Source organism: Pyxicephalus adspersus, chromosome 1, assembly GCF_032062135.1.
Source record: "Pyxicephalus adspersus chromosome 1, UCB_Pads_2.0, whole genome shotgun sequence".
In the NCBI taxonomy this organism is placed as follows: domain Eukaryota; kingdom Metazoa; phylum Chordata; class Amphibia; order Anura; family Pyxicephalidae; genus Pyxicephalus; species Pyxicephalus adspersus.
The window spans coordinates 97,505,318-97,520,226 of NC_092858.1; the positions used below are offsets into that span (position 1 = coordinate 97,505,318).

The window sequence follows — 14,909 nt, forward strand, 5'->3', positions numbered from 1 at the left end:
TTGATAATTGCTAGGAGGTTTTATGGAGCAATTCCTTGTGAGAACAAATATATGTAAAGGAATATAAATATATGTAAATGTTAGCATAAGGCTTTGCAGCAGTGGTTCTTAAGAATAGGGCTAGACAAAGCAAACTTTAAAAATTGTGTGGTTATTTAAACAAAAAGCTGCTACATTTTGATTCAGATATGCAATTATGTTGATCCTAGCTTTTAGTTTATTTATTGTTGATATAATTGTCACATGTGAGTGAGTAAGGCTATGTACCCACATGCAATATTTATAGTTAGAAAATGAACGATTAACGACAGATCAAGATTATTTTGAACGATCGTATAGTGCACGATTCTGTGCATGCTAAAATTATATGATGGTTCAAAAATAAACTACTAATAATGAACACACATTAGATACAATCGTTTAAATGATGCAGGAAGCATGCTCAATACCATCCACGATCACTGAACGACCGTACACATAATAGATAGCGAACGATCGTCGCCCAATCAGATCTGCAGGGACGGTCGGTCGTTTCCAGCGACATTCCTCATCGTTGGCCAGTCGTTTACTTTTTTTGTTAATGATTATCAGACGATCGATCATTAGTCGTTTGTTTCCAACGATAATTATTGCACGTGTGTACGTAGCCTAAGTACTTAATATTTCAAAAAATTGTGGTGGTTTTTTTTTTTTTGCAGTGAGTTGCACACAAAAAGAATAGGGATGAGGTTGTTTTGTTGCAAAACATTTTAGTTGTACTTTTTACCTAATAAATATTTTTTAAAATCAGAATGTATTGCATGGCCTTCAAGACATGTTCAACAGGTTCAGACGAGGTAATAACGCACTTATAGATAAACCAGCATATTCTATATATGACGCAGGGGGATGATGGAGGCAGCCATTGCATCAATGTATTGGAAGCAAAAGTCAGGTGAAGGTAGAGAGAGCCAAGGATTAGGGTCAGTTAGAAAACTGTGCTCTACTTTTGTGTCAGGTTTTTTGTTGTGCCCCCTTGACTGTCCACAGTTTTATATTGAACCCAACCATCCGTGACATAAATATTAGTTTGATTTGAAATAGATGTTTTTGCTTCTCCCCTTTTACGCAGCCTTATCATCTATGATCCCTTATTTCTTTAGGCTCATCACTACTACTATTAGCTATGTCACTAATTACATTATTGTTTTTGTTTTTTCATACACTTTCTGTGTGTCTGAAAAGCAGTAGGAGTGCATAATACAAACAGATGTATTTTTGTGGAAACCATAGTTTGCCTGCTGTGTTATAGACATTGATTAAATATTCTCCTAAAACACAGCTGCCTGTTATGTACCGTCATTGCTTTTAATGCAATTGAAAAAAAAAGTCGGATAATGACTAACAGAACCCTGAGTACTATTTGTTCTTTCATTGTCTGGCTAGATGTACGGTACTCTGTTCAGGTTAAGCACTGTAGGAGGCTATAGAGCAGTGGTTCTCAAGCAGGTTGCCTCCAGATTTCTGCAGATTCCTTAAACAATGAGCAACAATATGAGAAACAAAAAAACAAAAAAAATAAAACGCATTCTTCTATTCTAGTGATAAGAAATGTCTTGCATTATTCATTTTTTAATTCATCATATATACAATGCATGAATGTCTTTAAAAGGCATCAGTACAGATGGTTTTTGCCAGCACATTTTATTTGGTTATTTTGAGTATAACATTGATATGAAAGAAGGAGCTAAAAAAATTATATATAAGATAATTTATTGTTGCACTTGATAATCAGCAGAAAATATTGTTTTACAGATAACAGATACAGATAAGTAATTTGAGGGCTCAAGAAGCATGACATAAGGACAGCCGGCTTCTTCTTCTCCGTCCGTAGCGTGTGCGTGTCCCTCGGCTCATGACGTCGGCGCGTGTGCGGGAAATTCAAATTGAAACTCATTCAAACACATTTTGGATTGGATTGAATACAAACTTCTATATCCAATCCAATACAAAATAATTCAAAATAAATACAAAGTATGTAATTGGTAAATTCAAACTCTCATTTTGTATTGGATTGGATACAGGAGTTTGTATTCAATCCAATACAAAATGAGAGTTTGAATTTTGTTCTCATTTTGTATTGGATTGAATACAAAGTCCTGTATCCAATCCAATCCAAAATAATAGAAAATATATTTATGTGGTTTTGTCTAAAAGTATGTGACGGACACTAGGGAGGTGTTTTAGAAAAATATATTATTATACAGTATACCGAATTATCGCATTTTCAGTATTTTTCATTTATTTATGTATTCTTGTTTAAGCTGATTTTTGTGTCTTTTATTTAATTTTATTAAAAGTAATTTTTTTTTTTTTTACATGATTGTGTGTTTCAAACATTTTTTATATTCATGATATCTACTAGACCCTTGTTCGGACATATTTCTGTAAGTTACAGGTCTACAATTTAAAAAAAAAAATTTCATGAAAAACAGTGTACCGCTTTTGGAACAGAAATCTAAACATCAGTGTAACGCCCAGGTGGGTAAGGTAAGTATGCCCATAACTCTACTTTTCTACTTTTTTCTACTGTTATATTTAATGGCATCAAATAGTTTGACTTTGATAACTATCATTTCTTGTTTGGTCTTAGATTCAAATGAAATAAACCCATAATGAGTGAGAAAAAGCAAACACGTATTTTGCATTTCTTTAGTAGTACCAAAGATAACTAATGATAATAGTAATAATAGTAATACTTCACTTAACCGTGAGCTGATTAATGAATCAGAGCCTGCACAGTCCTTTGGGAAGATTATTATTTTACAAATATATTGATCTTTAAAAAAAAAATCATATTATTAGTCTGCGGGATTTAAAATTTTGAATTTAGTAGTCCGAAAGGTTGAGGAGCGCAGGACTATAACACAATGCCATAAATTGCAGTAAATATAAGAGAGTAAATAAAAAAGTTCTTTGTTAGGGTTTCCATACATTTTAGGATTCAAGGCCTCCATGTTCTTGAAAATAATCATATTTCGTATTTCCACACATGATATAACTAACTGAACTAACTGCGAGCTTTCTAAGAATCATGTAATGTTTTCCTGGCAAACACACAAAGAAACCTTTAAAGACATGATAGGTTTTTTGATAATTTTATTACCATTTTACTGCACTACCCTTTCCCTGTTGGAATAGTAAGTAGGACGAATTTTAGAGAGATACAATCAGCACAGAAATAAAAACAACAATACAAAATAGGCTTTGTGGAGCTTCCATTTTTTTCCCTATTTTTACAGCTGCCATGGAAAGTTTACCCTCACTTCCTGTCCCAAAGACACGCAGAGTATGGCAGGGTATCATCAAGACAGGAAATAAAGAAAATATCCACAATGAGGACACAGACAACATATACAAATTTAAGAAATAAAGCCTACCTCTATATGTAAAACATAAAAAAATTAGTAGTACTACTACCTTAATAGTTATAAATTAATTACAAATTATTGCATTTATTTAAAATTCAGCTGACATAGGCAGATGAAATATTTATTATATCTTCCCAACCAGGACACAGACTTAGAGAAGGAAATCCTAAACTGTAAAGTCAACCAGGCTGTATTTTATGGAGTGTATATGTATGGAGTGTTGTCACTCTTACACAACAAACTTTACAGGAAGGTGAGTTAAAGCGGACCTATCACCACAATTTATTACCCTTTTATATAAAGCACAAAGAAAAGAAGGGGGTCCCTTTAGGTGTGATTTTTTTTTTCAATAGGCTGCAAGTGGATGCTGTGATGCTTCAGAAATATTTTTTTAAATAATTTTGAAAACATGTAGGACTTTATGAGGCAAAAAAGATTATACTTATTTTTTTACTGGAGTTTGGCTATACAATATACTTTTAATTGTTTATATGGTGCCGTCACCTCCTGGGGTATTGCACAAATTAGGTGATGTAAAATAATTAGTACAGGTAATACAAAAAAATAAAAAAAGGTTTTAACATAAAATACACAACGATGACAAGGTACAATAGAAGGTCCATAAGAGCACATCATTTGGATGAATAATGTTTTGAACAAATGGTATTGGTATAATAGACAGGAAATAAAGTAAGGTTAATCGACAGAAGGAATTGATTCATTATGACAAATGTGAGGTTAGCAGGAAGAAAGTGATTGCTATTATTTTTAGTTTCTTTGAACAAGTGATACTTCTATATAAACATGTCTTATTGTGAGTTGTGTTTCGCAATCTTCACCAACCATGAACAATCAGTATAACTTAGTCTTTCATGAGGGCAAATACAAAATAGAGCACTGGTAGATGGTTTTTGTCTTCATTAAAATAAACATCACTGCCCAAAAAACACAAACAGAATAAACAGTATTTTCTGCATTGCCAGCTCAAATTCCGATCAGTTCTTATATTCTTGTTTTAAAATATCAGAAGCAAAAACAAAATAGTGTGAGTTTGGAAGCCAAAATGGTTCAAAAGTCAGTTGGACGGATCATCATGGTAACAGACTTCAGTCCATGGCTGGGGCCTTTCCAATAATGCCACTTAATTCCATTGTACTTAGCTGTACCAGATCCACTCGGGTAATAAATGCCATTGAGGTTTGAAGGACCACAGGCGTCAAACCACCAACCTAGGAACAGAAAAATCTTTGTTAGTCAAAATGTACCGTATTTTTTGCCGTATAAGACGCACTTATACGGGGGGGGGGGGGGGGGGGGAGTGGGTGCGTCTTATACGGCAAACGCCGTTTTAAAAAATAATTAAAACAACATACTCACCCGATACCCCGATCCTGCGTACATCTCCTCTTCTCTCCTCTCCTCGATGCTGGCTGCAGCGCGTGTCTCCTCCTTCCTGCAAAGCACAGCGAGAAGAAGCCGGCACACGCGCCCCCGTGAAGCACGGAACCTGGAAGCAAGCTGATCCCTGCCCTAACGGAGTTCCCCGGTGGAGAAAAAGGTACCGTACCAGAAGGGGAATTTAAATTGGCACAGGGTGATCAGAAGGGGAATTTAAATTGGCACAGGGTGATCAGAAGGGGAATTTAAATTGGCACAGAGTGATCAGAAGTGGAATTTAAATTGGCACAGGGTGATCAGAAGGGGAATTTAAATTGGCACAGGGTGATCAGAAGGGGAATTTGAATGGCACAGAGTGATCAGAAGGGGACAATCAATGGCACATGAGTGATCAGAAGGGGAATACCTGTATGAATGGCACATGAGTGATCAGAAGGGGAATAATCTTTAAGAATCTTTTTTTTCTAGATTTTCCTCCTTTAAAATTGGGTGCGTCTTATATTCCGGAGCGTCTTATACGGCGAAAAATACGGTAACTTTTCTCTTTTTAATGAATGATTAGTGGTCAAGTTACATTTTATTTATATATTTGTACAAAGATTGGGTGTCAAGTATTAATACTTGGTGATCCTTCTTCCCATGTATCAGTGCCTGTGCTTGGCATCCAGGTGGAGAGAGAATCCCAAGTCTTTAAAAGCTCCAAGTCATGACATGACCCAGATACCTAGTCTAGTTCTGGGTGTTGCTGTCCCAAGAAATCCTGTAACTTTGTATTGGTGTAAAAGTGTACTAAGTGCCTACTGTTTGCAAGTTCTGGATCAGAACGCTACAAAAGTACTACCATCATTTGCTTTACTTTTCTAGGAGTTGACATGACAAAAAGGTCATAATGTCACTTTTGACTCCTCCACCCTTTACTTGGCATGCCTTCTGTGTCTATGATCTTCTGATTCTTTCTGATGTTTTTATTGTAATGGTAATGCCAGACAATTTATAGCATTTGGTACCACAAAACAAACTTCTGTTCCTGCAGATCGTATTTGGGTGTGAAGTTGCATGTAACCAAATCAGCTGTAAGGAACAGCTATATCTCACTAGGATAAAAAAAAATACGCCTTCCCAAACTTTATACTATAATACATTCATTTACATGAATCATAATAAAAATTATAGATTTACCTCCTGTTGCAATCTGTGCACATTTGCAGCTGCATCTGTCATTATCTGCATCCTTGGTGCTGAAGTCAGTGCCTGTGGGACTAAAACTACTTGTCCTTCCCGCTGTTCCGCTATATCCTCTTAAATTCAGCCTGCAAGAAAGAATAGAGGAATTAGCTTTTCCAAACTTCAGGTAAGTAACTGACACCTCAATGCCTAATAATATGTTGAGACAAACATCTGTCCTAATTGCATTTATTAAAATAATGTACCTGTTCCGTCCCTTGAAGGGGCTCACAATTTAATGTCCTTACCATAGTCATATGTAATTAACATAAACTAAGATCAATTTTGGGTGGAATTAACCTAATTGCATGTTTTTTGGAATGTGGGAGGAAACCGGAGTACTCGGAGGAAACCCACGCAAACACAGGTAGAACCTGTAAACTCCATACAGATAGTGCCAAGGTTTGAGCCTGGAACCCAGCACTGCAAAGGTGAGAGTGCTAACCTCTGAGTGTTTAACTGTTTTTTTAAAACACAGCAATTCTATACATATAGTAAAAAACATGAATGTATTATTATAAAATATTTGTAAAATCACATAAATCTCATGGAAGTTTTAAAATGTCAATGCAATTTCAAACACCAAAAGCTAAAAAATCTCTACCATGAAAAGACAGAAAGTACTAAACAACAGACAAAACTTTCCACCTTTTTTACCCTATTCAATATATATATATATATATATATATATATAAAGTACATTGGATTCTGTATATTCCACACAGGGTAGCAATGGTTCTCTTCATTTATATGTGCTTTTGTTTCTCTCACTTTTGTGATAATATTTGGTCTGCAGGGCCAGTGCAGGTTCTTTTCCTATTGGATGAATCATCAAAGGATTTTGTATGGTCTGATGTCTGGAGAGGACAAAAGCAGAACATGCCTGGTACAGACGTGCCAAGCCAATTCAAATACCCTGTGATGTTTCCATTTATTTATCTAAAGTGTTGTTTGCCTGAGACGATAAAGACAACAGCCCATTCAAAACAAGCTGACTTCCAACCCACACAGACTCATGTCCTGTTTGTCTTGAAGTGAGTTAGGGGGTTGCCAGTGTCTGGCATTCCGGTCTCCTGAGAATAAAACTAGAGGAAAACAAGTAGAGCTAACATAGTATTTATCACCTAACCTCTTCCTTCTTTTAATCATCACACATTCTCTTAACACCGGTTTATATAACATGACAGGTCATTCTGTGACAAATAACGAAGTGTGAAACCAACCATATCATAACTTAACTTCTGTATTATTTTTTGCAATGTATACATGTTTTGAAGCAGCCCATGCAGTGTCCAGTATTACGGGGCTGAGTGTGTAACCATATTTTAACTATTTTGAATACAAATATATAAATAAAAACAGTTCAAAGGCTGTGAACAGTAGCAGTCATAATAAAGTTTCATGAAGTGTCATGAACGAATACTTAAAATGCATTTGCCAACCTACCCTAGAGTAAACAAGCTCTGTAAGCAAGTTTTTTTACCAGGAGGTAAGATGAAACTGGAAAACACATGAACAAAAGGTAAAAGTTCCACGTGCTAGTTGGTTATAAAACATTGCTTTGTAAAGTTAAAGGTTCCCTTCTGTATTTTCCCTTAAAAGTGTAAACGCCAGCCCCAAGTTTAATACATCAAAAATATAAACATTACAACTGGCTCATAAGGAACTACCTTTCCAGTAGTTATCAGGAAACAGAATACAAGACTTTGTCTAGATGGTACCATACTCCTGAACGTTTGCACCGCTTTCTCCCTGGAATCTTGAAAACATGCTGCCACTGCCTTTGGGGTACCATGCTACACATTTTATGTTCCCAGCACTGCTGGAATTCTGGAGGGGAATGAGGGAGATTTCCCAGAAATTTACAGATTACCCCATAAGGGATAACCCAGCCTTTTTCCTGCTTTACCATAATAATATATACTTTATCTACCGCTAATTCATACTGATACAATTAGTAGATGGGGCTGGAGCATGCATCCCCATTTTAGAAGAAGAAGAAGAAGAAGAAGACCTCCCCCCCCCTAACCATTGGTATGTGGTTTGCTAAATTAAATGAGATTATGCACATGGAAAACCTGACAGCAGATTTAAAGGGTAGACATGACAAATTAACAGCCTCATGGTTCTATTGGCAGGAATTCTTAGACACTAAAAAAAAAGAAAACCCCAATATATGAAACATAATTTATTTTTCTCGTTATATTATGGAGAATAGAACAGAACAGGAGGTGCTAAAACATTCAGGGGTGTGAACACCTTTAATGCACCCAACCCCCCAAATGGCCAGACACAAAGTAAGAGAGCATTTATGTCAAGGTGATTGTGGTTTTGAAATGCTCAACACATATCAGAAGCCAGGGACTGATTCAGGTCACCAGTCTCCATGAAAAGTTAAAAATCACTTTTGGATGGACAGACCCTTTAAATGACAGTCACATCCTTCTCCACCACCCTCCTTTACATATTCTCCTATACATTGATACATTATATTTTCTACAAGGTAGGTTTAATTTAAATGCTAGGTTTTACAAGTACAAAGTGCTATTACTTCTCACCTGTAGTTAAGTTCTTCGTTTCCAAGAGAAAAACTGTCATAAAGTGAATATGCTTCATTTCCATCCCAGTCTCTTAACTGGATTCTCAGGTTGTATGAGCCTTGAGACGTCAGCTGGTGGACAAATTCATTGCCTAGCCAATACTCTTCAGTAGGGGTACCAAAGCCCTATAAAAAGAAGGTTACAGTAGATTATAAGAAAATCTGCAATAAATGCTGTTTTGTTGCTAATCAGCCATCAAAATAATTAAATAGAAAAATTACAAAAATATGCAGTAAATTTAGCAAATTTTGAAGTAAATATGTGTAATATTACAACGTAAGCCAGCCCTTGAATTATTCTGGAATATGAGTAATTCTGATTTACAAATAACTCATAAAGATACAATTACCTAATCTACAGAAATTTGGGTAATTTGTAAATTCATTTAGCTTTTCATTTCTACATTCTTTATTGTCAGGTGGATCATTAGATGCAGAACCACATTTAGCTATTTATGCAACCTCAAGCCCAAAGCTGTATACCCTGGAGTGCATTTGGTCAGTGAAATAAACTCCATGAGATGCCTTTGTATGATAAAACTAACTCTGCAACACATTTCAAAGTGGAATATTAAATCTGACATAAAGTAGCTAAATACGCTGCAATGTTTTGTAAAAAAAAAAAAAGAAACACTTAACATTTTCCACAGATGCTAGAATTTGAAATGAATGTACAGATGTAAAATATGTTCCTGTTTCTATAGTAATAAAAACAACACAACTATGAGCATTCCCATCACAATGTGCTGCACGAACAAGTTAATCTTCTTTGACCTCGTTTATTGCAAACATAGTGAAGTGGTATGTACAACTCTTCTGCTTAGTAATGTATTGCAGATACAGCTGTCAGGAAAGTTCTACATATTATCTATTTGAGTAATTGATTAAATAAACCTTGTTCAGGGATATGTGAAACTCTTCAACAATATCTCTGCTGCTAAAGTAAGGATAATTGTCGTTTAAGGACACCTTAACAAATTAGAGCTATGCACAAATATTTGTTTTCTAAATGTGAGTAAACAAAAAAATGTTAAAGAGTATCTAAATTTCAGAACAAAACACTCATATTGAATCTTACCAGTCTGGATAAAATGGTTGTTTCAGGTTTTTTTTTTGTTATTCTGTGAATTTTTGTCTTAAATTTGCTATTCTCACTACCTTGGAAGAAAGCATGGTTATCATTCTGGTTGGACTACAAGTATGGTTGGACTACAAATGTCTCTGCCTTTGTTTATTTCATATCCATTAGGTGTGAACAAGGGTATTAGTAGTTTACAGAAGAAGAAGATTTATATTCAGCTCAATTGCTGCAAATGTTCTTAGTCAGAAAAATGAAAACTAGAGCAACCACAAAATCTGCAGACTAAGTACATTATAATGAATTTTGTCTTTAATCTACAAGGCATACTTAATACAGAGAATCCTGAGCTAGAGGAGAACCTGAAAAATATTTGATATGCATTGTAACAGTATTATCACTTAATGACATTTTGCATAAAGGAAGCAGGCAGATTTAACCTCCTTGGCAGTCTGAGTATTTTTAATGTCAAAACTATACATTTAAATACTTATTATTTAAAATTTACCACCTGGTCCTACGCTTGCACTACCTGGCCGGCTGGCATCTTCTTCCCCTGGCCTCACGTCCCCAATGTTCACACGCCGGTGACGCAGATGCCGGCTAGCATCTGTGAAGCCTGACGATGCCGGGCTGCCATTGCCAGGGGCAACAAATGCTGGGCATTGCTGGAGGACGCCGTGGGAACGTGGGGACCAGGTAACACTTGAAACTCCCTGGCAATTCCACCACAAGTGTGGCTTAGGGTTACCACTTTTGGTATGGATAATTCACCCCGAGCCACACTTGGGTTTACCACTAGGGAGGTTAGTTGAAACTGTTCACGTCATGCACACTTAAGTGTTTAGATATTCTGATGAAAGTAGTGAAAGTATGAAAAAAATTACTTTCAACAACATGTTCATGGTCATGTACATGTACATGTTCATGGTAGATCTTGGCTGCCTGCCAGCTCTTTATTGGTAACAACCAGCAGATGTTTATAAGCTGTTAGAAACCCTCTAAAAAAGGCCTGCAGGGTCATTGAAAATCCTTACAAATATTACTGTCACATTGAAACCAGGAAGAGAGGTAAATGAAGGCTTGTTTTGAAGATTGAAAGCTATGGTATGAAGGTCCATTGTTAATTGTCTCAAGTATGGGCACAGGTGGACGTTAAAACAGAACTATCTTGTGGCTGAGTGGCAGCTGGTCCTGCCACATTGTGCAAGTATGTATAACATAATAATCTATTACAGTAAATTGGCCTGTTCCATCAGCCACCCTTGCCATCTTTTACATTATTTCTTCTAGAATCATCCTTCATTGAGAGTGAGAAATGTTTGTGGGTGGGAATACAACTTACAATACAGTACAGGTTAATAAGGGCACTACTTACTTCTCTGTATTCTTTCCAGGTTCGGTGAAAATTTACAGATCCATCTTTACGATGTTGGATAGCAGTCCATCCTCCTCCACTAGTATCCATATCACACAATGCCTGCAGACATCCAAGAAACAATATTAAAAAATTTGAATCTTGTTCTTACTGGCATAGCACGATGGAATATCTGAGTGAGTTTCTGCTCAGTTACTTCTATCGATGGCTGTATACCAAGCCTTATTGGTAGGCTTAATATATAATTTTCTTTTTCATGTTTTTTCTCAAGTTGTGGAATGCAGTCAAATTCTGTTGACTGCAAACATAAAACTTGCATTAGTCATATTTTAATTTCATATTAGACACAAGGTATTCTTGAATAAGTGTCTAAGGAATTAAGGCAAACATTGGTTCAAAAATAATATACACAAAATAGAAAATACACACTTTAAAATCAAGAAAACTTACATTTAAAGCTTTTATTTAAATTTGGAGCTCAAGAATAATGGCTTTTGGCCTAGTGATAGTGGTGGAGACCTAAAATGGTTTTTTAAGTAACTTAACAGTGTGCAATGTCAGTCCTGGAACCTAACTTCTGGGGAAATTCAGTGAGGTTTGTATAATTTTAAGGAAATGTTTTTTATCCCCTTTATGATCAGATTTAACTTTCAGTTTGAAAACTCAAAATACACCTTACAAAAAAGCCAGTCAATCAAACATAGGTCAGAAGCAATTACCTTGGACCCCAAGTGGTTCAAATTGATACCACAATAGTATTACCTCTTACTATACCAAGAGCATAATGTGGAAAGTACAATAATGTCCAATAATAACTAACAAATTATCTCTAATTTTACAGCTTCTAGTTTCTTCCTTCCTTCTTTAACTTTGGACATAATGCAGTTGAAAATGAGAAATGAGAAAAATCATAACACCTTTACTGTACTAGTCCACTAAACTCCATATTGGAAGATTTACCCAGTATAGGAAGTGTAATTTGTACTTCCAAGTGGTAAGCAAAAAATTATACTTTACAGTCATGTGCTGCTATGTGTGATTAAGTTTACTTCAAATAAAATCAACTACAAGGGGATAATAGATTTCTGACACACCCTGGATGCTTAGACTTTAAAGTGAACCTGTCATGAAAATATATATAACGAACTATATAATATAGTGAACCTATTTAGTGTACTAAGATGCTTTTGTTTTTCCTAATAAGGATCTGGCCTTCTACTATTTCAGTATTGTAAATGTATAGCACTGAGCTGTTCACTGTTTACTGTAAAACTATTCACGAGTGTCATTCCTACTGCACTCTCTTAATCTCAAAAGAATTTTACCAAAAGGACGAGGTGGTTTCCATTTTGTAATGGTCAAATGTTTTGCACATGTGGAATGCACAGTGTTTGAGGTTACAAATATGTTTTATTAGGAGTATTCAAGTTAACATGCTAAACACCTCTTGTCCTGTCACAATAAACAATCTATCATCCATATAATTAGGTAGACTAGCACTTTTTCCAGTACAGCATATTTCTTATTTGTCAAATGTGACTTATATTCAGTTCCACTTAAATGCTATTACCTAGCATGGTTATTCTCCTTCTATAACTTATTGATGCATTATATGCATTTTTTCACCCCGGAAACCATCTAACCAGTAAAATATAATCAAAATGTACACCCTGGAGGTATGCTTTGTGTAACTTTAGACAGGTACTATTATTCATCAAAAGCTCTAGTGTTAACACATGTTCTGCGAGTGCCCATATGGACTGCAGCAAATTCCGTTTGTTTAAAGATGCTTATTCGGCAATCAATAGGTGTTTAAAATGTTTAATGACTTTTTTATCCTCATTTTCTGTTTTTCCTAATGCATGCAATTTTTTTTTCAACTTGCAGGGATACAAACTCTTGCACAACATCAGCACACATCAGTGCAAGAAAAAGATTAAACATATTTTTTTTCATATTAAAAATAAGCAGTGCATGTTCTCAATGCATTCAATGTGGTTATGTATGAGTTTAGGGATACGAAGTTGAGGGTAGTATAAATACAGGGACAGGAGGTCTAGAGGTCCCTTCCATCGGGTCCTGCGTCGCCACGGTATCTGTCTTTAGGCCGGCGCGCTAGGAGTCAGACGTCAATCTTCTCTTCTTCTTCCTATGACACCCGACACAGGTGCGAGATCAGGTGACATAGATGGGAAAAAAACTTGGCGATCTCACATCCTGACATGCTCGGGCATGTGCAGAAGGAGCATCCAGGAGCCTCTGCGCTCCCATTCATTCTCGATATTGAGAATTAGGGGGCGGGGCTGCACTTAAAAAACCCTCAACCAAACAGAATTTTTACCTAACATTAAAGGGTTATCTACCCTTTTATGTAAATTGAAAATTCTGAGTTTAGGTACGCTTTAAATGCAGATAGGACAAATTCTAAAAACATACTGTCTGAGCAAGTCACATACACCCATCAAATATGGCAAGTACTCACTTTTATTGTGTCTGTAGAATTAGAGAAACGTAAGGTGTAGATACCACTTGATGTTAGTCCAGCCTTATACGCATCTGCACAGTCTCGGAAAGACATTTGCTCTTCCTTTGGTATGACTGGAATATCTAGAGAAACCACATAAAAAATTTAAATAAAAGCAGACTGGAAAGAATGGGCACCTTTTACTATTTTATTGTATCATATTTATCGTATTTATATAGTGCCAACATATTACACAACACTTTAAAAACGCTATAGTCAAATCACTAATTGTACCTAGAAGGAAATTACAATCTAATACCTTACAATAGTCCTATGACATTAATCTTATTGAAGGCTATCTTCTGGGCCTGCCATTGGAATGTCCAGAGGTAACCCACGTATGCAGAAAGTGTACTGGCCAAGATCTGAACCTGGGACCTTGGAACTGCAAAGGCAAGACTGCTATCTATCATGGCACCCCTGAGCAATATTAGTATTTTATAGTTATTTATGTCCTTTTTTTTCTAACAATATCTATCTATCTATCTATCTATCTATCTGTTTATCTATTACCAACCAATCAAATTTTAGATTTTTTAAATAAACTCTAGTAAAATTTTGTAACATGTAAAGTCAGTTCTAATTAATTGGTATGGGTTCCTAGGCTAGGACATAAAGGGATACATTTCACTATATGAATCAGTCCATTTTGGTGTACCTCTCAAGGAAATAAACAACAAATTTGAGAATTGCAGGTGCTTGTTATTGCTTGCAAAAATTGGTGGAAAATCGTCTTTTGGTTGTTCAGGTTGTACTTTCTTTCACATTTCATTCAAAGAGAAGAATAAGGAATGCGTTAACTGTATTTGTGTCACTTTATTCCATTGGTATATTCCACTGTAAGGATCAACAGGCCCTGGTGATACAGTTGATGGACAAATGTGCCCTAACCCATTGTCACTTTTCATTCATTTCTAGCTTTCCATACTCTAAGCATTACTAAATAGACAGAATAGATATGACTCGTGAAGTTTTACAATGTAGCAGTAAATATATTTGTTCATCACGGTTCCTAAAAAAAGGTATAATGTTTCATGACCTTTTAGGAGGGTTTATTTAATATAGACTGTAAACATTCAACTTTTACAAGATTACAAATCATCAGGGATCCACTAAATCCACACCTAAAGCTACAATTAATGTGTAATTCAAGCTTTCAGAATGCATATTTTGTTTTACATAGTGCTACAGTTTTTTATTATTTGCATGTAAATTCTGCTCTACTTCTTTTACATTCATCACTGTATATTTGAGAACTTTTATGGAATTTATGGAAGCACTTTAAATATTTGGAAAGC

The 14,909-nt window shown here is 35.6% G+C and overlaps 1 protein-coding gene across 1 annotated transcript in view; it reads right to left on the reverse strand.

Moving 5' to 3' along the window:
* Positions 1-3,123: 3,123 nt before the first annotated feature.
* The window catches only part of LOC140336654 (angiopoietin-2-like), a 28,797-nt gene continuing 17,011 nt past the window's right edge, over positions 3,124-14,909 (reverse strand). The window contains exons 5-9 of the mRNA XM_072419916.1: positions 13,570-13,694; positions 11,088-11,189; positions 8,591-8,757; positions 5,988-6,118; positions 3,124-4,639 (exon numbers count right to left, since the gene is read on the reverse strand). Coding sequence (XP_072276017.1) covers positions 4,479-4,639; positions 5,988-6,118; positions 8,591-8,757; positions 11,088-11,189; positions 13,570-13,694 — 686 coding nt within the window. The 3' untranslated portion in view covers positions 3,124-4,478. The remainder of the gene's footprint in view (positions 4,640-5,987; positions 6,119-8,590; positions 8,758-11,087; positions 11,190-13,569; positions 13,695-14,909) is intronic.